Genomic DNA, 23,474 nt, shown 5'->3' with positions numbered 1-23,474 from the left:
TTACTGTGTAAGTCCAGAGGTGTGGAGTATGTGCATTGTGGAAAGCCCTTGGTTGGACTAGACCACCTTTACAGGCCCCTTCCAACCCAAACCGTACTACGATTCTGTAATCCAAGGGGGGTATTTTGGGATACTCTGGGGCTTGATCCAAGGTCTTGTTACAACTTGGAGCCATGGTCAGTGCTTGTTTCCTGCTTGCAGGGGCTGTTCCCTCCTTCACCCATGGCATTTACAGGACCACATTAACCCCAAATCAGAGCTTGTGCCTGGCTGAGAATGAAGCTGAAGCTCTCTGTATGTCTACCCCATGCCTTTGGTGCTGTTTGGGCTCTATAGGTGGTAGCCCCGTCTCTCCTGAAGCTCTGCTCCTACTGCAGTGTTCAGATGTGTCCCTACCCCTGTGTGCCGGTGCCACTTCCCATTCCTGGTGGGAGCTGACACCCGCAGCCCTGCTGCAGCCCCTCATCCTTCTCCCTGGAGCACACTGATGGTGGCTGCTTCTGCCTGTGGGGCTGTGACTTTGTCAAGCCCCTGTTTCGGGATATCGGGGGACCGCATGTCCGGATTCCCCCTGGTGGTACCCGGTTGCGGGTTAACCCCGCAGCGGGTGCGTGATGCGGGTCTCGGTGCGGTGCGGGGCGGTGGTTCCTGGGAGGCCCCGTGCCCCGCTCGGTGTCACCGCCCCACGCAGCCGGACCCGCCCCGCACCGGGGGGGTTGTGGGGCGGGACGCGCCCGAGCGCTGCGGGAGGGGCCGCAACGGAGCCTCCCGCAGGTACCGGCTGCGTCACGCGTGGGGCGGCCTGCGGGGGCGGACACGGGTACAGCGACCACCCCCTGTGCCCGCACCCGCGGCTGCACGGGGCTGGGACCCCCCCACCCCCTTAGTGCTGCTTCGTGCCCCCCCCCCCCGCGTCCTGCGGGCGGTGCTGGTGCGGGAGCATGAAGGTGAAGGTGATTTCCGTCCTGGAGGACAACTACATGTACCTGGTCATCGAGGAGAGCACCCGCGATGCCATCGCCGTGGATGCTGCTGTGCCCAAAAGGGTGAGTTGCAGCCCCGCTGTGCCCCGGGTGGGTTGTGGGGTCCCATGCGGGGACGCGTCCATGGTGGCGGTGGGCATGTGTGGGGTTCACATGTGGGGGCTTCAGATGGAGCATCCTAGCAGCATCGCTGACCCCTGCTCAGCCCCATGGTTTGGGGTACCTGTTCCAGACCTCCCTCCGTGGCAGAGGCATTTCCCTCTGGGCTGGAGCCTGCCAGACCCCACAGCAAAGGAGAATAACCCTGAACAGAGCTTTGGAGCACAGCTGCCATGTGAAATCCCCATTCTGGGGAGAAATCACTCCTTGTTGCTGGCTCCCCGGGCTGGTGACAGACCCGCTTGTGCCCCCCGCAGCCGCAGCGCGTCCTGCCAGCGCTGTCGCGGGTTTTAAGCGTTTGTTGCTGACTCGGACGTTTCCTTCCTCTCCGAGGAGCGGAACCGGGAGCCGCCGCAGGGGTGTTCCAGGCGGTGCACGTGAAGTTGGTGTTAGAACCGTCCTGGCAGCCCTGCACGGCTCCTCGCTGTGGCCGGCACGGGTGGCATGGACACCGTCTCCCTGCTGTGGTGAGAACGCCATGGTCCGCGCTGGGCTGGGAAAGCACCGGGCATAAAGTGCCACTGTCCCATGGGAACAGGGTGTTCCCGTCTGCCTGCTCTGCTCTGTGCTCGGAGAGCTGGGACTTCATGCTAACCACAGCCCAGGGCTGCTCGGGAGGTGGTTTTGGGTGCTCTGCCTCTCGCTGGGACAGATCCTGTGCCGGGATAGGCATGGTGGCCATAGGAGCCATGGTGCTCTTCCTTCTGCTGTCTGCTGTGGTTCTGGGCAACCTGATCCAGATGAAGATGCCCTGTTCATTGTAAGAGGTTGGACTAGATGAGCTTTGAAGGTCCCTTCCAACCCAAACCATTCCATGATTCCATACTCTGGGTCTGTTTCAGTTGCTGGAAATCATCAGGAAGGAGGACGTGGTGCTCAGAGCCATCCTCACCACCCATCATCACTGGTAAGTGCTGCCAGTGTGAGCTGGGGACTGGGGTGGCTGTGATCCAAGTGAAACCAGGACTGGGTGCCCATTCCCTCCTCTCCTGGTGCAGGGACCATGCGAGGGGCAACGAGGAGCTAGCGAGGCTCTGCCCTGGCCTGCATGTGTACGGTGCCGATGAGCGGATCGGGGCCCTGACGCACAAGGTGACCCACGAGCAGGAGCTGATGGTGCGTGCCCGTAGGACCCTGCACGAATCCTGCTCCATGGTGTGGCGGTAGTGCTGGGTTGATGGGGAGCAGGGCTGAGACATGGCGCTGGGGTGGTTGCAGGTGTGGCACCACAGGTTGGGGTTGGGATGGAGTATTGGGCTGGAGGAGAAACCTCATCCCATTCCCTGCCCCTTTGGGACTGCACTGGGGGATGCAGCCCTTTCCTGGGACACCATCAGAGCAGACTCATGCAACATGGGTCTCACCCAAAACCAGCATCCCTAGCACGTGTGTGACCTGCTGAGCCCCTGGTGGGTGACACTGTGGGGCCTGGGGGGGTCTGACTGCACATCATGGGGACACCAGCTTGGTCCTGACCCTCTCCCCCCACAGTTCGGGGCCATCCGGGTGAGGTGCCTCTTCACCCCCTGCCACACCTCGGGCCACGTGTGCTACTTCATGTGGGAGGATGGCTCTCCTGATGCTCCAGCACTATTCTCAGGTATGACACCCTGCAACCTGCACCCCATGGGGACACGGGACATGCTGTGTGCCTGCTGCCTGTCCCCCCATCCCTGGGAGCGGGACCAGGGTCTGCTCCATATCCATACCCCATTCCCTGCAGGTGACACTCTGTTTGTGGGAGGCTGCGGGAAGTTCTTTGAGGGCACAGCAGAGCAGATGTACACCAACCTCACCCAAATCCTGGGGGCTCTGCCGGAGGAGACGGTGAGTGCCCCACACCTCACCTACAGCCTAGGAAAGGAACCCCAAAACGAGGAGGGGGCTTGAGGGTAGCATTGCCCATCCCTGGGGCTGCAGTGGGACCTGGGTGAGTGTCAGATCCAGCGCCAGGAGTATGTTTGATGCTGGTTGCAGAAGGTGTTCTGTGGCCATGAATACACCGTCCGGAACCTCAAGTTCGCCTTGAAAGTGGAACCAGAGAATGAAATAGTGAAGAAGAAGCTCGCATGGGCCAAAGTAAGTGGCTGTGTCCCTGCTGGGGTGGGGTGTAAAGGGGGATGCTGGCTGATGTTGGGCTTTCGGATGTCTCTGGTTCCTCCGCAGCAGCGGGATGACGAGGACTTGCCCACAGTGCCCTCCACGCTGCAGGAGGAGTTCCTCTACAACCCCTTCCTGCGGGTCACGTAAGCAGTGATGGGCCCCGCTGCAGGGACACTCCAGACTGGTCCTGCCCCATGCTCTGCTCCCCTTTTCCTTCCAGCATCATCCCTTCTCCCAACAGCTTTGCTGGCTGGTGGCAACTCCAAGCCCTGAGGGAGGAGACACAGGGTCCTGCACCACACACACCATGGGTGCCACAGATGGGCCATGTGTCCCCCAGCACCCCCAGCACAGGGAGATGACCCCATTGTCCATCAGGGAGGAGGGTTGCCATCCCACCCACCCCACTCCCAGCAGAGCTGGTCTCCTTGCAGGGAAGAGGCTGTGCAGAAGTTCACGGGCAAGACGGACCCAGTGGAGGTGCTGAGGACCCTCCGCACTGAGAAGGACAACTTCAAGAAGCCCAAGGAGAGGCCCAACCCTCAGGCCATGCTGGCATTTGACTGGGGACTCTTCAGCGCCTTCCTGGAGAAGAAGTGAGCAGCCATGGCACTGCTGTCCCCATCCTGGTGGGAGCTTCTCCTGGACTCTGTCCATCTGGCTCTCGCTCCCATCAGATTCAGCACTTGGGAAGTGGATTCTGTCTTTTACCTGCTTGTTGTGAGGCTGCTGTGCTGTGCTCCCTCCAGCGCCGTGCCTGGTTACCCTGGTCCCTGCGGGTGCCTTCAGCCAGGCTGTGGCTGTGGCTGCTGGTGGTGGAGGGTCGGGGGATGCTTTGGAGGAGGATACCCACACTGGTGACAGTGCAGGAGCTCAGAGCTCCACACCAGTCACCCCATTCCCTGCTCAGGACAAGGGCAGGCAGGGAGCTGCTGGCTCCATGGGCAGGGATGAGGTGACACCGAGCCTTGGATGCACAAGAGGAAGCCGGGAAGAGGCTGGAGTTTTTCCTCGTGTCCAGCAGTACCTTGACTCCGGAAGCCCTCATTGCAGTGAGGTTTGGGTATTTTTCCCCCCTTTTATTCCCTATTTTTATGGAAGGCCAACATAGGAACGTGGCGTAGGGATGTGTAACACAACCACTGCCTTATGGGAGCCATCCAAACCACTGACCCCATGCAAAGCAGCACCAGGTGGAGATGAGGCCCGGAGGGATACGTGCTCCAATGCACTGGTTTCAGAAAACACTTCTCAAGGCAGGACAGAGTTCAGGCAGCAAACACCAAGGTGCTGCTCCCCATCCATTGATGCTTCCCTCTCCAGGATGAAAGCCTGGGAAGCTCTTGGCTGAAAGCTGCATTTATGTGGCCTTCTATTCACAACAAGAGCTGAGGACCAGCAGGGTCCCTTGAGCCTCATCACTTTGCAGCCTCTTCCTTCAGGTTGTGCAGAACCTACTGTGTTTTGGGTTTTTAAGTGTGAGTGATGTGCAGAGCTTGGTTTTATGCAGGTGGTGGGAGGTGCATTATAAAGTAGTTTTATTTTTGGGATGGAAATAGAAGGGCTTGATGGCAGCTCTGTAAATAGCTGTGAAATTCCCCCTGAAGGGCCTGGGATGCTGCGGGTTCTTCTCTACCTCCACGTGCAGCATGTGACTGTCTTGGTGCTGCTGTACCTACCCTTGTTGTGCACAGCTCCAGAGAACATAGAGGAGCTGCTCCCATCATCCTTTCCCCCATGTTGTTGCTTTAAACAGTGCCAATTATAAACTATATTGCTTCTAACACTGGAATAGAGTTGACTTCAGGATCTTTCACGTGTGGATTGCATCAGTTCCCACTGCTGCCAGGTTTGTGGCCATTTCTTCCCTTGCTAGAAGTTAAGCTAAGGGGTTTGGTTGCCTTTTATTAAGTTATAGTGTTAGAATTCATCCTGCTGCACAAGCTGCCTCAGCTACCCTGTTTAAATGTAACTGGACAGTTTGCAGATGTTACCTGTGTGTTCCTTAGGAGATTTATGTACAGTAGGAGCAGGATGAACCCCATGTGCTCAGGGAGGGCTCTTGGACCAGCACCAGCTCTGTTCATCTTGGCAGCAGGAGCTCAAGCACAAGCTCTAAGTTCTTTAGAGCTTGGAGTGTCTGTAGAGCTGACTTGGCTTGTTTCAAGTGGAGAACCTGATGGCTTTAGCAATGTGCAGGTAACTGGAAAAGAGACTCATGTAGAGCCCCAGTTGTTTCATCTCCAGCTATTTTAGCTTTATTTGTGCACTTCCAGCCTGATGTGCATGTTCTCAACAGCAACAGCATGTGTCTCCCTTGCACTAAGGTACAGGGTTGATGGTCTCGGCACTTTTGGACTGACCCTGTGTCAGCAGTGGTCCCTCCTGTGGATGAACTGCCTGCTTTAGTGTAACACTGTGTTATAAAGCTATGCATGGGAAAGGGTGCACTGAAAGCATTGAAATGAGGGCGGGCAGGGGGAGGTTCTCACCTTAGGAACACTGTGAATTCACTCATTGATCAGCAGCACCTGAAAAATGTACAGCTTTAATTAAAAACCAGTATCAAAAATGACTTTTGGCTTTACTTGGAACAGAGAGGAGGAGCTTGGAGGAGGACACAGACTGTGCTGCAGTGAGACGCAGGTCAATCAAGGGCTGGCAGCTTTGCTCTGACAGCCTGAGCTCAAGGTCTGCAGTAATGGTGGGAGGATCCTTGCCCAGGGTTCAGCCTGAGCTAGATCCAGGCACCAGCTCCCTCTGGTTGCATTTACTCTGAAGGAACAAAGCAATGGGGCAGCTTTTGCCCACTTTACTCCCTGCAGAGTCCTTCCTCACAGAGCAGGAACTGGAAATACTGAAGTGATTCAGCAATGTGGTTCTTCAGTTCATGGTCTCTTGCAGCTACAGCAGTCATCAGGAGAGATCCCACATCTACCAGCATCCCCTTGAGTTCAGGTACAGTTGTGAATCCTCCTGCACATCCTTCCCCTCCACACACACACTGGAGCTCCAATAGACATTCACATTAAATAGACCAAAACCAGTTCATAATTCAGTTGTTTTTCTGTGCAAAGCTCTGAAAACACCCCCACATATAAATACATTGAGACAGGCACACGTCACCTCTAGCAACAGCAGCCCAAAGCTGCTTCACATCTGTCTTCTGGCAAAGCATCATAACACGCTGCATTAAACCAGATGTGCTTTACTAACGTCTTGGATTGCTCTGGTAAACTACTTGTAGAGATTACTCCTCACAGTCACCTTCTAGTACCTTTAGTGCAGTAACACCTTTCAGAGACACCAAGGGCTTTGTCCTTCCTTGGCAAGCAAGCTGGCAATTCCTGAAACACTCAAAATACTGTTTTCTGTGATTTTAATCACATTACCCGTCAGTAACTGCTGTCAAGGATGGGGTAGATGTGCCAGTCCTGTGACTCCCTCCACTGTGTATTTAGGGAGAGAAAGAGAGATGTAATTACCCACAGCTAGAGATAACTGTTATAATTAGAGGGAATAAAGTCACTATTAGCTTTCTCTTCAACATTCAATTCACATTTCAGCAGGCAAAAAGCAGCCCCAGAGATGCTGCTGCTCACAGGATGCTGATACCACCCCTTGTGACAGGGCAAAGAAACCACACTCCCTCAGGGCAGTGAAATGTTAAAGCAGAACCTGAGGTCTAATGAGACCATTTCTAACTCACTGAGAGTGTCCCAGCAGAGACAGCCACAAAAACGAGTGCTGTGAACACACAGCAAGGCCTGGAGGAGTAATTCTGTCATGGAGCACAAAGCTCACCTCGGTGAGGCTACAGCCCACTGCAAGCCAGCTCCTTCAGTACCTTAAATCATCAGTTCTGGGAGGAATAGGGCTGTAAAGAGAGTGCAGGTTTCATCCTATATAGAGCCCAGGCTGCATGATGCATAAAAGCCAGTGTTTGGGTTTTATTTACATCACTTCAATAATCATAAAGCTGTAGGTATTAAATTGCCTGCCTATACACACATTGTCTCCTCGTCCCTCATGAGTCAAAAATTGCACAGAACTTTAGCTCTCTTTTGAGCATCTTAAACATAATTGGGTCAAAAAGGCACCGAGTGTCTGCATCTGGGCTTCCCAGCGTCACCATTTGATGTTAAATCCAGTGCTTGCCTTCTCCACGGCGTGGTATTCTGTGTGCAAAGCTTTCACAGCCTTTTCCGACTCCACACCACCCAGCCACTGCTCATAGAGCTCACGGACAGTCCGGTTCTCCTCTGGAACTGCAGTCTGAACAGACTCATACAACCTCTCAACCTGCTGCAGCTGGTCCTTGCTGGAGTCACCATCGAGTTTGATCTGACCACCTCCATTTAAACAGCCTGTGTGCAACGAGGTGAGAAAACAGCACTGAGGTTAGAAAGCGCTTCAGCTTCAGCAGACATACCCAAACCGCAACTACAGTTCATGTACTCTGCACCTGCAAACAGCTACATAAAGAGAGCATGGTGATAGTTGTGGTTTACTCCTCTGTTATCTAACAGCAGCAGAGCTGCAGCTCTAAAGGGGAGATCCCGGGCCTGGTGTGCCCCAGTGCCAATTCAGACTGCAGAGAGCTGGCACACGGGGATGCCAGGAGGTCCTGGCTCTCATCTTGTGCCTCCAGAGAAAGGCCAGGACACATTCCAGGTGAGAACAGCCTTGGGGTCTCAAATGAAGGTAAGAAACACACCTGGGATACGTTCGGGGTTTGCTGTTGGGGTGGAGTTTGACTACATAGCATTTGCTGCACCAAGAGGTGTCTCGGTGCTGAGTGGCCTTTTGGACTGGGGCTGTGCAGACCCCCAAGGAGATCTGCTCACAGATGCTGTGGGAAAGAGGAGGGCTTGCACAAGGTGGAAAAGGGAATAAAACAGGCAGCAAGAGACTCTTCAGCAGCCATAGCAAATGTTCACTAAAAGCATTAACAGTCGATTTTGTGCAATTTTAGAAGAAGAATCTGATCATGTACCAAAGGGCTCAGAAAACCAGGAGGGTTTCCTTAAAAGCACTAACTATGTAAATGTAGTGCACTGGAATTTAATCGTCATTCCTTAAATCCTGAAGAATGGATTTCCTGCTTCTAGGCAGGAAAACATACAAACGGCACTGAAACACTGATGCTGTGACTGTCACGTCTCCAGAGCTTGGTGGCTTTGCCACAACAGCCAGGCTGTGAGAAGCTGCCTGTTGGTGTCATGGTTTGGGTAGAGCTCCACAGAGCTGCTCACAGCTGTGAGCTGAGGCAGTGCAGTCCCAGTGTGGTCATTACCTGAGGGACAGGCCATGACTTCCACGTAGTGATAAGGTGATTTCCCTCGTTTCAGCTTCTGCACCAAGTTCTGGATGTTTCGAAACCCATATGCCAAAGCAAACTGGAGCAGGACTGCTCCATCCTTCTCCAGTGTCACCTCCTGGAAGTCCTTGTTTCTGAGGAACAAGAGTAGAGAAAACATCCCAACTAACTTCTATTTCAAACTTCAAAGAGCCCTGTGCTAAGCCAGGTCTTGCTCAAGAATGCTGTCCTAGTTCTTTGCCACCCAAAGAAAAGAGATGAAGGAACCATCTGACAGATCCTTTTCAGCTGGTTGGAGGACCCACCACCTGAGCTGGCTTTGCTGAGGAACACCTGTGTTGAATAAATCCTTAAAAGCTGAGCAAATGGAGCCTGAACAAGAGCTTCATTGTGACAGAGCTTTATAGCTGGCTTCAGCCAAGTTAGAGGAAGCTTTTAAATAGGAGTGGGTCATAAAACAAGGAAGCAAACCATTCCTAAAGGCTTCCAGACTCCTAAGGTTGGTGGCAATACCTGTTCCTGATAAAAGAGTGAGTGATTTGATTTTTATCATGTATTTCATAGTGAGCCTCAGGGAGACTGTTTCTTCTGCTTCCTAGTCCAGAGAATCTTAAACTTGAATATTACTAATCAAGGATGTAATTCATAACAAATGGTACTTAGTGTCGTAGCTGGTGTAGTAGTGTTGTTGCTGGTGCAGTGTTGTAGCTGGTTTAGTAGTGTTGTTGCTGGTGCAGTGTTGTAGCTGGTATAGTAGTGTTGCTGCTGGTGCAGTGTTGTAGCTGGTGTAGTAGCATTGTAGCTGGTACAAAGAATCTTAGCTGACTGAGCCTCCATGCCCAAACTCAAGGGACTTGTTTTCTGCCTTCCACAGCACAACTAAAAAAGCCCCAAAGCCCTTACACAAGCTCTTCTGTGACAGTGAGATTAGCAACTACTTCATTGGCCTGGCTGCAGGTGTGGCAGCTCAGATCCATGGGAGCTCTGTCTTCTAAATGACTCCAAAAGTTGCTGCAACTTGATAGTGGGAAAATCCATCAGGCCAAAGTCAAGCTTGTGGGCACTGCAGGGGCTGAACTCTCCAAGGCAAAGGCTATGTGAGCACTGCCTGATTTATTGCCCAGCAACTGTGGGAGTGAGAAGCCAATTCCCATGCCTTGGAGTAAAATCTTTAACATTGCAAAGAAAGTTTCAGCCCATCAGCAAGATAAGAGCATGAACAGAATTCCAATGAAAACAGTGCTTTCTGTAGGGCTTTAAAGCTTCTTACTTTAAAGGTTTGTACTGAACTGTATCCACTTGGATTCCAAAGAGCTCCTTGGCTGCATATTTGTATATGTGCTCCAAGTAGCCACCAGAACCACCTCCAGAGTGGCTTGTGAGCTCCTCTTCTGTACTGCTGAATCTGCAGGGAGGAAGAAAGAGAGTTTTAGGGGATCTCTGATAAGCCAAAACAACCAGCACAAATGCAAAGGTCCAGGGGACTCAAAAACAACAGAATAAACTCTTTTTGAGCTCCTAGCTTTTCCTTTTCTCTTGGGAACCCACTATTTATAGCTTTAGAGCCCAGCAGCTTTAACTCTGTGCTGCCTGCATCCTCTGGTCCAGCTCAGTGGAAATACCATTGCATGCCACAACCAGGCTTGATCCTGCCACCTCAGTCTTTGTGTACCAAGAGTATGTTTGGGAATGCTGAAGTTACAAGGGCAATGTGTAGTTTGTTAGCTTCCTGTTTAATACCTCTACAAACATCCTGGATTTGGGAGAGAAGTATTAAAGCTATGGTGGTGTGGGTCTGTGCAATGCATGCTTCTCTTGGAGAACACAACCTGGCAGAAGTCTTGGCTCAGTCATCTCAGTGCTAAAGCTTTCCTGCAATACCAACAAAAGCAGAGTTCATGATTGAAAGCTCTAGCTCTGTGTTATGTGTTCTTTGAAAGCAGCTACTTCAGATGTGGTTGCTGGGACCTGAGATATTGCTGCTGGGAGGTATCAGCGCTCTGACCACAAGCACAGAGAGACAAACCCCACGTTGTTGTGGTTTTGTGTGCTTAGAGTCAGGTAAGAAAGGTGAACAAAGCTAATGATGCCAGGATGTGGCTGTCCTCAGCAGGCTCCTGGTTCAAGTTCAGCACAGTTGTGTTTAACCCCAGTTCTGTCATTCTAGTTCTGCACAAGTAATTCCCTCTCCCTGACATGCCAAAACACAACCAACCACTCACAGGTCAAGATAATGTTTCTTGAGAATATCTCACCAGATGGAAGCCACAACAATAGCTTTTGTTAGGAGAGAATAACAAGATGAGGGATCTGCTCATAAGCACTCCTCAGGCACCGACACTTGCGTTCTCCTATGAACAGCTGCGGAAGGGAAAACACTTGAACTCAGGCCAAAGAGTTTCAAGTCAAATGGAAGATGTTGCCTCTCCCAGATAACATCTTTGCTTTGGCAGAGCTGCAGAAGGCAACACTCGAGCCTGCAATCGCCCCCGAACCTATTTTTAATGTGATGTTGTTTACAGGAACTGAGCTTCATTAACAGCATGTTTCAGTGTGTCTGGCCTCACGTACTGCTGCTCTCTTAAACTGAGCCTGCCAGCGAAGCCTCAGCGCTGGCCTGGAGCAAACAGTTACAGCAGCAAAAGTCCCGGGATTTCTGGCACTTGGGATCATTCTTGCTGCCAAATGTAATAACCTCTTAATGGGCTTTTCCACGTGCTGGGGGATAAAGCAGAACAAGAGCCATTGGAGTGCTCCAAGTCCTGAGGAATACGTGCTGTTTGTAAGCAGTCAATTTACCCAGTGTGTTAAACCTCCAAAAGGTGCTAGAGGCGCTTTATCACTGCTAGCATGAGGCCTGGTACTCACAATGTCCTCCTAAGAACCTGGCCAGAGATGCTTATCAAGTCATTAGACATTCAGTTCTATGTTATAACTGACACTTCCATAATGTCATTTCCTAAGGGAACCCAAACACTTCAGAACCTTCTTCTCCATTTTCTGTTGATGCTGTAACAACAGAGCAGGTACAACAGAAGTACTTGTTTATGTGGCATGGTTTGAAGTTGTACCTTTGGGACTCGAACATGCAGGCATTTATTATAGCTGAGGATACTTCTTTTTTGATGTGAAAGTTACCTGTCTACAAGTTATGTTAGACACTTAATGCAGGAAAAAGTGTGTATAAGTAGATCTGAGCTAGTAAATGCGTCAGGTGAAACCTACACCACTGATACACTGCAGTGTAGCAGAACGAAAACTGAGGCTCTGTGCAGGCACATTGTTGTAAATCTCTGTAAGTATTCCTTAGATGAAAGGACTGGATGGCAGTAGAGTCATAGTCTCCTCTTTGCAGAAGTACACGACTGACCACTGTAACAACTTCATCTAGGAAATAGGCCTCATGTATGGACACTTCCCTTCACAGCTCAGTCAACAGCCATGTGCTGATCAGGCAGCTCCCAAGCAAAGGCTGCCAATGGCACTTGGTTGTACTGGAAAGACTTGAAGCCTATTTAGGAATAAACCACATTTCAAATCAAGAGTGTCACATCTGCAAGGGGTGCAGCTGAAAACAGATTAAATCCTGATCTAAGCATGTGCTGGATGCTGCATATTTGGGGGATCAAAAACTCTTGTAAAAACTGAAGGTTTTGAACCATAGACTATCTTTCATAATGCCTAAAGTTTGCCAAACATGCAGCCTTTTTATTCATGTGCAAAGTGCTATGAAGACATGTCTTTTATGCTGAAGAATGCTGTGGTTTAGTGTTAGTGCAGAACCAGCACATCAGCTGAGGAGTAAAATGGGATCTTAATGTTTCCACCATCACTTAGATCTCTGTGCAGTTGTCACTTAACCAGATGTTACTCTTCAGTTCAAGCAACCAAAGTCTCATCTGGTTTGCACGTGTCTTAGATTGGTTTTTTTACAAGACTCCTAGAGATGAGCTGAGACACCTGAGTATTTCTAACTTATGCTTTAACTCTGGAATACAGTAGCTCTGATAACATGCAACAGAGATGAGCAAACTGAGCACGGGGCAGTAACAGGCTTTGTTTTAGCAAACTCTTTAGCACTGATGAAGATTCCTTCACTTCTCAAAGGCTGCAGGTGGGTTTTTGCAGCATTCCACCAGCTACACTGTGAGTAACAGTAATGGGCAATTGACTGTCCCAGTTTGTACTTCTCTCCACGATCATTTTGCCATTATAGTCTTACTGAGCTCAATCTAGCAGCTCTGCTGGTTTACAATGAGAGCTGCTGATCCTTGGGCTACTAAAATCTAGAACAAATAGCTACAGATTCTCCAAAAACTCATCATATTCTGTAGATTAAGTATTTCAGTGCACAACTGTCTGGATTCAATTAACACAGGAGAACAAACTGAATGCAAACACATGCAGCTTGTGTTGAACAGCAGGGAAAGGGGGAATTCTGCTGAAGAACTCTAGAAATGGTGGGTGAAAACATGACTGAAGATGCAACTAAGATTTTGTTCTTACATGGTATCCAAAGGAGCAGGATCTACATCTGACAGAGAGACTCCTTCTTGTTCCAACAACTTGAGCACTTCTCCTAAAGCAGAGCCACAAACATAAAAGGTCTTATTTTCAGGATAAAGAAAACCAAAATCCACAGACCAGGACATAAGGTTTCATCTACAATTTCTGCCAGGACACAATTTGCATTATCAAGTGTAATTATACAGCAATTCCATACACTACATCCTCTCTGAGAGACAAAGGGTTATTAAAACTAGCAAAAGCCTTGCTTTGAGGCTTCCATGCATTAGCTGGACTGCCTCTAAGCTCTGCTTACCTGTGGTGATTACACAGTCCACATCACGAGTTTGGTACTCTTGGTTGAAAAAGTCTGGCCTTGAAGCCTCTAGCTTTTTGTCATAACAGGGCATCACTGTTACATGGTATATCTGGTCGGGTGTTAAGTGCTGGAAGAAAGACAAAGCTGTGCAGCTGGACTGGCCAACATCAAACCAAGCTCTTGAGGGAGATGTTTTCCTGGTAGAAATGAGAATGATGTTTCCCCCCACCTCCTTTTGCTAATGCAGATGATCTAAAGTCAGTCAGCAAAGTGAATTCCTAATTATGCAGTTATAGAATATGCTGCTTCTATGCTACTAAACCTCAGCCTCTCCATCAGCAACTAAGAAATGATCTGGAGTCATAAAAACGCTCCTGACCATCCAAGAAATAAGCATAGGCCAAGGAAACAAAGTCACTGACTCCAGGCCATTGTTTCAGTATCTTGTGCCAAATACTCTTAGTAGCTGCCAATTTCTGCAGCAAGTATGCAGATGTCAGCATTTACTTAAGGCAAGTGTTAAATCACTGCTCATTAATAGACAATAGCTCGTACAATCAGAACCGGTGCTTAGGTTTCTTACTGGACAAATCTAGGCTGTTATAGCATAGCTCTAGTCTTTAAGTATCAGATTTACATTTGGAAAGATTCCAAAGGTTAATGACTGAGAACAGAACTAAGTCAAACTGCAACAGAACATTGTTGGGAACAAGCAAATCACTTTCAGGCAAGACATGATCTGCACGTAAGCGCTGACTGAAGTTTTGCCTTGCTGAATAACTTCAGATAAATTACTCTAAACATGAAAATACCATATGTAGCCAAGATGAGAGCAGAGAGACACTGAAAAATAAGCCCCTCAAGCCTTCCCAAGTGACACACAAAGTATGAGGTAGTCCATGCAGTATGTGCTCAGTGTTACTGCCCTAGTTGCTAGCTTCTCATTAGATGAATTAGAAAGATGTTGCCTTTGTTGGTTTCTGCAGGGAATTTTTACCTTTAATGTATAACAGGTAGCAAAATACAAAATAGCAGCTTCATGCCTTCAGTTTTAGCTGTTTGCCATGAAGCACAGTGCATGCTTCAGAGCCTTACCTGCTGCTCTGCAAAATAGCCCTTGATCAAGGAGCCCATGACCTGCTGTGGAGACTTGGTGGTACTGATATAAGGAATGATGAAGCTGCCATGGGTTTTCTCTGCGTAGCAGATCCAACCTGGTAAGAGTGTAATTAGCAAACTAAATTAGAACAGAACAAGCAGCCCTTCACCCTCCCCTCAATCCTAGGCTTAATAACCATTAATAACCATTTTCAGCCTGGCTTCAGCACAAAAAGCAAAGGAAGTGTCACACGAGATCCAATTTACACATCATTAGGTAACTGTATGGATCACTGCTATTACACTGAGATCTCTGTGTATTGTGAAGAGAGTAATCCTCTAAGTACATCTATCCACTTACAGTTTTCTGACCAGCTTTGGGGGTTTCTGTTCATACTATTCATATGCCATTTTATTATTCCCATAGGTAATTCAGTGCCATACCTGGACAGGCAGAAGCAAGCATTGGCAAAGCCTTTCTGTCTTCTGATTGCTTTCGAAAGCGTTTCACAAACTCTCGTTGGCTCTCCAACAGGCTGAAGTTTCTTGAGAAGGTTGTATCAAAAACATAGTGCACACCTAGAGAGTACAGCATCTGGGTTAGAACTGCCAGGGAAGAGACAGCAAACTGTAACAAAACCCTCCAGTCAAACTAGACTCAAACCACACATCTTATTTACAGGTACCACCCCCTGCAGTCACGAGTGATCTTCATTCCCTAGCACAATTAGATGAGCAAAAGTGGCAAGAGGACTCCGAACCGAATCTAAAATGCAAAGTTCCTTCCTTCCATCACTCCAAGTTTATCATGTGAGTGTAGCTGTAGACAGTTCTCATTTTAGCTAATGCCAATTATGAAGCATTGTGAGTCCACAGGGAGGTTATATCACATCAAACTTGTGTGCTCCTTGTGATGCTTAACCCCTCTGTGATTAACAGAACACACCACCACACTTGCCTAAACTCTTCAAGAAGGCAGTCAGCTTCTTTGCTGTTTCCAGGACACCCATTTTACACCTTGCAGCCAGTGAAGCTCTGGATTGGGGTGAAACAGAAACCACCACCAACTTCTGTTCACTGGGAGTGGCAGCCTGAAAAATCCAACAAACAGCACTGTTCAGACAATATTAGTAAGGTACGTGCAGAGCCCTCATCACTACAACATCAGACACTTAACTCTGAAGTCAGTAACTTACAACATTAAAGGTCCTTTCCAAACCCATGTTCTTACAACACTGGAAGAAGCACAACAGCGCACTGAGGATGTCCTCAGCTCTCTGATACTCATTTACCATGACTTGTCACCTACCTTGTTAAAAGCCAGCATTTTGTAGAGCTCTTCGTGGCTCTGCTGAGTGATCAGAACACTCTCTGCTGATGTGATGCAGCCACTGCACGCTAAACAGTCGTTGAGGGTAATTTTAGCCTTTTCCAGTTTCTGTGCTCCTCCATCCTGTAAAGAAGCAGATCAGAGTTGTGATCACAGGCAGAATCAGGTACAGCTTTCCCACCTTTACTATGTTTACCAGAAAGATGTTGCCTTTTTATGCTCTCAGCTCATCCTTGAAAAAGTTTCTTTTAGGAAGATGAGGAGAGTGACAAATAGCTTTGAAGTTTCCTCCTTGAATAGGATTATCTGGCACCAGATGCAAACGTGCTGAGGAACTTCAGGAAAATTCTAGCAAGACCAAGACTGTAACTTCCATCAAATGCAAACAGTTGCTGAGGCCACAACTATTTGTGCTACGTGATGGACTAACGCTGCTCCAAAACACTGGAATTCTATGATCCCAGAGGCAAAGAGGGTTTATCTTGCTGGGGTTTTCAACTTGTGGGTGGCTGAAGGTTGCAGTCACTGTTTTAACCATGAGACTATAGACCACAGAGATCCTAACTAAGCCTTTAAGCACCCATCTCCAGCGTGCATTGAATATTGCCCTGGAGAAAGCATGCCAGCTGTGCCACCTCTATCAGATACTGCTCATGGTATTCCTAGAATGGTTTGGGTTGGAAAGCACCTAAGATCATCCAGTTCCAACCCCCAACTGAATACACTGGCGCCGTTTCTTCACAGAACCCTTAATTTCACTCCTGGTACACAGATCATGTAACCAAACTGCAGCTCACTAACACTGTTTCATTGACACTGAGTGTTCTGCAGGCTTTCTGTGTGCAAAACTCAGGCACTGATGGGAAAAGTGTCACAGCAAATCCCAGTGTGTGGCTTGCCACTGGAAGGAAGTATTTTTCATAGTATTTGACCTGAATAAGTCAGCTTTCCCATGAGAGTCTCATCTTAAATGTCACTTCTCAGTATAGGAAGAAACAGCCCAAGCAATTAGGTAGCATTAAATTAAAACTAAAATAAGAAACTCTGGACTCTTTGGAAGTGCTGTATCCCCCTTTTCTAAATGACAAGGTCATCATCTGCCTAAAGTTAAATGTACCATTTCGAGATAAATTCCCAGCTTGGTTAACTAAGAAATGCTGACCTGCTCTGCGTAAATAGGAAAATCATCCTGCAAAACTTGGCATTAATTTTGGAATCTTAAGAATTGTGCAGGCTACTGAACAAATAATTTGAATTATTATGACAAAATCAGAGCAAAATCTAAGGTTATTTAATTGAACCTCTCTGTGACATAATGCAATAATAAAAGACATTGTCACAAATAACCTAGGAATTGCTAATACTTAAGCACCAATGGCAAAATAGACTTGGCTTATCTGTTTTGACACTAAAAGTCATCACTAATCAAAGCCAGTGTTTCAGAGCATAAAAGACTGACACAATTGGAATTATTACTTATAAAACCAGGTAATTAAAAGCTGGACTTTGGAAAATGGGTATGAGAATGCTGACAGCAATAGTGACACTTTTCTAACACCCTGCTCCTCTCTGAGGCATTAAATAGTTGCAGACTATTCAAATTCTCAACAATACCCTCAGGTTTTCTGGCTATTTTACACAACACAGAAGAAAAATCACACCGACCTGACTGATCTGAAAGTAGCTTCCATCTGCTTCAATTCTGATCTTGGCTGCTGCTTTCCCAAGCTTTTTTTCCACTTTTACAGGTTTGATACATTCCTGAAAGAGAAATAAAGCCTGAAAGTGAGAACATGAGCAACAAAGAGGTAGATTTACTTGACTAAACAGCTAGTTCTATAGCGAATGCTGCTGCTTCTTACTGTCCCTTAAGCTGTGCTGGATTTTACAGCATCTACAATCACGGAGGCAAAACGTAAAAACCAAAACTTCTTACCCCTTTCTTACAGAAGGAACACTTTTCCAGCATCATACCAAAAGCAGAGGACACTTTTGTTGTTCTTTCTGAAGAACACAGCGGTGTTTTAGGGAGCCTTGAAAGGAACAGAGGCTTCTCTGCAGCCTCCTCTCTCCAGTCTTACAGATGTACTCTTCATGGCAAGTTTTAAGTGATGGAGGCGGGGCCACTACAGTCAACACGAGCCTTGTGCCAATGAGGGCTCATTTAATGTGGAAAGGGCTCCGAGACCTCAGATGGACTCCCTCCGGTGTTCTGTATTGTTCTGTGATGAAGTCTCAGGGGTGGTTTTTGCATTTGGTGTGATTTTTATTGCTTAGGTGCTTTATGACTCCTTGTCCTGCTTCTATAGCTGGGATCCCCTTTGCCTTTTACCATCCTTGCTCTGCCAACATCCTCAAGTTTCCCCTCCATAATTAATCCAGCTTTACTATATGTCCTGCAGAGACTGGCAGGACCAAGTCACTGTGATGTTTCACCGGTGCTCACTGAATACAATCTCTACTTGAAACGGAAAGCAGGTTGCATTACGTACGTGACAGACTTCACCAGGAAGCCCAAGTGCTGCAAGGATTTAATGGAGTTTACTCTGCCCCATTCCACAGATCTCATTTCAGAGTGGTTTTACTGTTGTCAGCCAATGTGTCTATAGTGGGGGGGGGGGGACGGGACACTAGATGATCTTAAGGTCCTTTCCAACCCATTCTGTGATTACTCTCATACTTTCGCTAGTGCTTGAAGACTCCAAGAGGAATAACCTTGACCCGTCCTTGCTGATCACTCCCTTCTCTCTGCCACCTGCTGGCATGAGCATCTATGTAGGTAAGTGTGCAAAGGAACTCATTTAGGGTTAAGGGGAGTTGGGGGGTCTTAGATTAACATTTATCAGGGCAGTTTCCAGTTCAGGGTGCGAATGACCGACCGGCTGCTGGGCTAAGATATCTCTCTTCTGCTACTTAGAGGTTTGAACCCATCAGCATCACTGCCCTCTCTATTCCCTGTGCATTGAGGATACAACAAGGTATCTCTGTGCTTCTCCCCTTTTATTTAAATTCGAATAGAATCATAGAATCAATGAGGTTGGAAAAGCCCTTTAAGCTCACCCAGTCCAACCGTTCCCCAGCACTGCCAAGGCCACCGCTAACCCATGGCACTGAGGCCTCGTCTCCACGCTGTGTGAACACTTGCAGGGACGGTGACTGCAGCCCTGCCCTGGGCAGCCTGTTCCAATGCCTGAGCACCCTCTGGGGCAGGAATTGTTCCTCAGCTCCATCTAAACCTGCCCTGGTGCAGCTTGAGGCCGTTTCCTCTTGTCCCATCCCTTGTTCCCTGGGAGCAGAGCCCAGCCCCTCCTGGCTCCATCCTCCTGTCAGGCACTTGTAGGGAGCGATCAGGTCCCCCCATAGCAGGCGGCTGCTGTCACCCTCCCTCAGCGCCATCTTCCCGTGCTCCCCCAGGCGGCGCTGGCCGGGCCGACCCCGCGGCTCCCGAAGGGGGGATTTGAGGGCCGGGGCCTTGTCCTGTCCCCGCTCCCTGCTCCGCAGCCCCGTCCCGCACCCACCTGCGAGGGCCCGATGTAATCGTCCAGGTCGGTGAGCTGCAGCACGCCGCTGAACGGGGACGCCATCGCGGCGGGCGCACCGGGGCGGGACCCGCCACACTGCCGTAAAAGGAGAGGGACCGCGCTGTCGTAAAAGGAGAAATGCCACACTGCCGGAAAGCACGGAGCGGCGGGAGGGCGCAATGGCGGGAGTTGTGTTGAGGCGGGCCGGCGCGGCGGCCGGGGTAGGGCGTCCCTCAAGCAGGGTGTCTGCAGCGTGTTTGCTGACTCATGGGCTGCAGTGGAAGGTGTGTCAGGCTGAGGTAAGATACAGGCACTGTGGAGAGGGAGGTGTCATGGTCCGTTGCCTTGTAATCACTGTGGGGTGTCTTCGTCAGTCAGATCTTGGGCCGCATCAAAGGAGCGTGAGCAGCAGGGCGAGGGAGGGGATTGCCCCCAGAGGTGGTGGATGCCCCATCCCTGGAGACATCCACGGCTGGATGTGGTTCTGGGCAAGCGGAGCTAGGTGAAGGTGTCCCTTCCCATTGCAAGACGTTAAACTAGACGAGCCTGGAAGGTCCCTTCCAACCCACACTAATCTATGGGTCTATAATTCATGTTGCAGAGTAAGGCCTCAAAGCTCTTGAGCCTGTGGAGGTGGCCTGGGTACCTGTCACCCTGTCACTGTTCTCCCACCGGGGTGGCACAGGTGGGGCTGCTGCTCACACAGCCGAAGGGTTTGAAGCTGTGTCTGCTCCCTGCGCAGCTTGTGCTCATGTGAATGCACTGTTTTGTGTGTTAGAGGGTCAGAGGGGGGGAAATTACTTGTTCTTTGAAGGAAACCATTTCACTTCCATGAGAAACAGCGGAGAAAGCGGTGAACAGGTTTTCAAGGCTGCTGGTGAGGCTGCAGTGCTGCCTGGCTGAGAACTTGGCATCTCCATTGCAGACCCTGCTTGGACGTTTCCCAGTGTTGGTATTGCAGGGAAAGCCTTGCAAAGTTGGGCTCTTGAAGAATCCAACTTAATATACGTTAACAAGAGCTGTATTTCACAAATAATACCTTGGTGCTGTTTGTAGAAGTGCCCCGAGGTACCAGATGGGGAAGGCTCGGTGCAGGTTGCTGTCAATAAGCAGAGCTGCTTGGCCTTTCCAGGTGTAGCTGCAGGCAGAGTGCACAGGGAAACTGGTAGTGACTGGGGCTGGCTCCTGAAAGCACTGCTGGATTTTGCCCTTGTAGCTTCAAAAACTCTGGTTAGGGTGAAAGGATGGGGCTCCAGACAGCACCCTCACCAACAAATGCACCAGGCTGCAGGATTCTACGTGACTTTAACATCAATTTCAGCTCTAGATGATTGTGAAGAAGTGATGAGCTCTGAAGAACAAACACCCTTGTTGATTGCTGTGTTGTGGAGCTTTCTCTGGGCTAGAATACCTTCTCGTTAGGGGGAGGTTAGAATCGTACTAACCAGAGGGGGAGAGCGCAGTAAAAACTGGGGGTTTTCATATGTGTTGTTGCTCTTCTGGTTGCAGGAGGTGCTGAAATAAATGTTAAGGCACCTCATCAGCTCTGAATCCACAGAGATTGTCCAGAGAGACAATGATCTGGTCAAGGGTCTGGAATAACTGTTCTACTTCCTGATAGCTTTCCCATAAACCCATTTGGAAATGCTTTACTAGCGGAGTAGAATCCCGAGGGAAGGAGCAAAAGTCATCTGTGAAGTTGGTTACAATTGGGTTGTGTGAAGCAGTGGGGGACATGCCCTTTGCAATCTGCATTCTAAGCAAGCACAAGGGTGTCAATGCCACGGAGAACTTGATGTTCACTTCAAGTCCCCTTTCACTCAGTCACTTGAGTTGTGTGTATCTACTACTTCAAGGTGAAACCCCAAAGTAGGTCCCAGCAAGTCTTTCAGGCTCTGAGCACTTAGTTCCTACACAGGAGAAATAATAACTCCAGAATTAGGTAGGTTCATACACAATTATGTGGAGTTGCTCATTGAGTGGTTACATAGTAGAGACTTTTAAGCTTAGTAGTAATGGATGGGTCATGTTAGCAAAGTGCTGGTGGGGTTGTGCAAGAGCCTGGCCCTGCTCTATGCAGAGATGGTGAAGTCTCCAAGGCAGGCCTGGCATCAGTGCTCAGTTTTGCTATGTGTTATGTCCATTTCTTCTGGATTAAGGCCTGAGAATGTGTAAGTGACCATGATGGGGGAGTTGCTCTGAATTTCCCAAGATTTATATCAGTCCAGTTTCTCATTCCTCTTTGGATGTTACAGGCAATCCCTAGAAAGGAAAAAAAAAAACCCTACAGGTCTAGTTATAAGGCTGTGTAAGAAACTTGAGACAACCTCTGTCCCATCAGGGCAAACATGGTGACATTAATGAAAGGCACAGAAGACACCATATTTTAAATTAATGATTTAAGAGATGATACCAGAGCCAGTTCTAACTCTGGGCTATATCCCCATGCAGTGCAAGTAGGTCCCACAGAGAGGACCAGATCCAAGGAGACTTTAAATAAAGTCTGGAGCTGCTCTGTTTCTACTCAGCTCCAGCCACATGGACAGAATGAAGGTAGGAACCCATGACTGATGCTTTGCCTGATCAATAACTACTGATGCAAAGGTGACTGCAGCACAAAGCACTTGTAAAGCTTGGCAGTGTGGGCACAGGATGCTGAGGGACAGCAGCTCCACCACTGTCCTGTTGACATGGGGGAGCAGAATGCACAGTCTGTGCAGCCACATAGCTGTGTCTCCCAAGGCCGTGTCAGTTATGTGTGGAAGGTGATCTCAGCTGCCATCATCAGCATCCTTTCTTGAGCTTCAGTGCTTCCAGGAAAGCAGAGCTTGGAGGGAGGAAGGAATTGCAGCAGGTGATGAGCAGAGCTATTGGAAAGCCTTGATGAAGCTTAGCAGAAAAAGTGGTGAAGGAATAATTGGCAAAATGACCCCAATTTCTCCTCTTTGCTGCTCTCCTCCCCTTCCTTCCTCTCCTGCTGAACAATAACAGTTGGGAATATGACCTGACTGTGTCCTTGCTGGGGAGTTGACCTTGGAAATTCACTTTTGTCAGCAGAGTTGGACAGCAAAGCAAAGCAGGTGCTTGAATTTCCTTTCCCTTCCACTCCTACTATGAGAACAGGCAGCAGAGTCCTCACATTGAGAGGTGAGGCTGGGGCACGCTCAGGCTCCTCAGCTTGGCTTTTGTTAACTCATAGGAACAGCAGGGCCAGGACAAGCAGCAGAATCTCTCCCTCACTCACACACAAATGTTTTAATGGATGTTAACAGTTTTAGAGGCCTGGTTTAGAACCTTTCATAAGGCATTAGACTAGCACAGATCAGCGGTAGAGAAGCCCTTGCTGTTTACATCCTGGTTCTGGGTTGGAGTGATAGATGTGCTTCCCAAATTACTCCGAGGAGGAACTTTTTACACTGGTCTGTGTACCCAGGTTAAGGGAAAGTGAGGGCTGGAGTGAGATGAAGATCATACTGGAGCAGGAGGAACTCTTCTGGCTCATCTTCCAGATATACTTTATATCTGGCCATGGAAATCCCGGAGTTGGAAGTCTGAAGGTTCACCTGTGACTGACTTCAATAGTAACTGTTCTCTGCTGCTAGGCAGGACATTTGTGAGCATGTTCTCAGCACACCATGTGTAATTTCATATCTCCTCTTCCTGTGTCTTATCAGCCACTGCTGTTTGGAGCTTGTCACTGAAGTTTCTTGTCTTCTTATGGAATTTAAATTCTCCTGGTAAGATGGTTATCCCTGTGTCCCTGCCCATGGCAGGGGTTTGGAACAGGATGAGCTCTAAGGTCTTTTCCAACCCAAACCAGTCTGATTTCTGTGTTTCTATATGATAGACAGAAAAACCCCAAATAGAAATGACTTAACGTTTGTCATGAGTAATTCCCGGTAGAGTTTCCACAGGAGCAGATGCTGCTGTATGGAATCCTCCTGCTCAGTTACAGCAGCTCCTTCCCCACAGCCCTTCCCCAGGTGAGTGGCTTAGCAGAGACCTCCAGTGGCAGCGGGAGGGATTCCCAGGAGAGAGCCGGACGGTGTCCAGGGCTCCTGGTGCCCTCTGGTGCTCGGATGTTCCTTGTGGCAGCCTGGTCCCAGGGACACGCTGGTTTCTCTAATGGGTGTCC

At 49.0% G+C, this 23,474-nt stretch overlaps 2 protein-coding genes and 2 long non-coding RNA genes across 6 annotated transcripts in view; 3 read left to right on the top strand and 1 right to left on the bottom strand.

The window, feature by feature from the left end:
* The first annotated feature begins 722 nt into the window (after nucleotides 1–722).
* HAGHL (hydroxyacylglutathione hydrolase like) lies at nucleotides 723–5,820 on the top strand. Of its 2 annotated transcripts, XM_062619051.1 has the most exons (8): nucleotides 723–1,046; nucleotides 1,985–2,049; nucleotides 2,141–2,258; nucleotides 2,634–2,742; nucleotides 2,866–2,969; nucleotides 3,120–3,221; nucleotides 3,309–3,388; nucleotides 3,680–5,820. In XM_062619051.1, exons 1-8 carry the CDS (start codon nucleotides 942–944, stop codon nucleotides 3,843–3,845), a joined length of 849 nt encoding a protein of 282 aa, XP_062475035.1. In that variant the 5' UTR covers nucleotides 723–941; the 3' UTR covers nucleotides 3,846–5,820. The 2 variants fall into 2 exon arrangements, with proteins under 2 accessions (XP_062475035.1, XP_062475036.1); XM_062619052.1 differs by lacking the exon at nucleotides 1,985–2,049 and having other exon boundaries at nucleotides 909–1,046.
* Nucleotides 5,821–7,178: 1,358 nt separating this feature from the next.
* Nucleotides 7,179–19,459, bottom strand: CIAO3 (cytosolic iron-sulfur assembly component 3). 2 transcript variants are annotated; one of them, XM_062619048.1, is made up of 11 exons: nucleotides 19,337–19,459; nucleotides 17,484–17,579; nucleotides 15,798–15,941; nucleotides 15,447–15,579; nucleotides 14,933–15,067; nucleotides 14,486–14,604; nucleotides 13,388–13,517; nucleotides 13,072–13,144; nucleotides 9,836–9,970; nucleotides 8,542–8,699; nucleotides 7,179–7,612 (listed from the first exon to the last, which is right to left on the bottom strand). In XM_062619048.1, the coding sequence occupies exons 1-11, from the start codon at nucleotides 19,400–19,402 to the stop codon at nucleotides 7,374–7,376; spliced, it is 1,428 nt and encodes a 475-aa protein (XP_062475032.1). In that variant the 5' UTR covers nucleotides 19,403–19,459; the 3' UTR covers nucleotides 7,179–7,373. The 2 variants fall into 2 exon arrangements, with proteins under 2 accessions (XP_062475032.1, XP_062475033.1); XM_062619049.1 differs by lacking the exon at nucleotides 19,337–19,459 and adding an exon at nucleotides 17,755–18,238.
* Nucleotides 8,622–11,121, top strand: LOC134163860 (uncharacterized). The gene is made up of 3 exons (XR_009964873.1): nucleotides 8,622–9,229; nucleotides 9,360–10,225; nucleotides 10,539–11,121. It is a non-coding gene; the product is annotated as an uncharacterized LOC134163860 (long non-coding RNA).
* The window catches only part of LOC134163861 (uncharacterized), a 10,642-nt gene continuing 6,579 nt past the window's right edge, over nucleotides 19,412–23,474 (top strand). Inside the window, exons 1-2 of the long non-coding RNA XR_009964874.1 lie at nucleotides 19,412–19,638; nucleotides 21,791–21,892. This is a non-coding gene — a long non-coding RNA (uncharacterized LOC134163861). The remainder of the gene's footprint in view (nucleotides 19,639–21,790; nucleotides 21,893–23,474) is intronic.

The sequence above is a fragment of the Pezoporus occidentalis genome, unplaced genomic scaffold, assembly GCF_034315485.1.
Source record: "Pezoporus occidentalis ecotype Australia unplaced genomic scaffold, CSIRO_AGI_Poc_V1 ctg208, whole genome shotgun sequence".
NCBI classification, from domain to species: Eukaryota; Metazoa; Chordata; class Aves; order Psittaciformes; family Psittacidae; genus Pezoporus; species Pezoporus occidentalis.
Note: the sequence above shows the minus strand (reverse complement) of the source record. Positions and strands in the feature narration are given on the sequence as shown.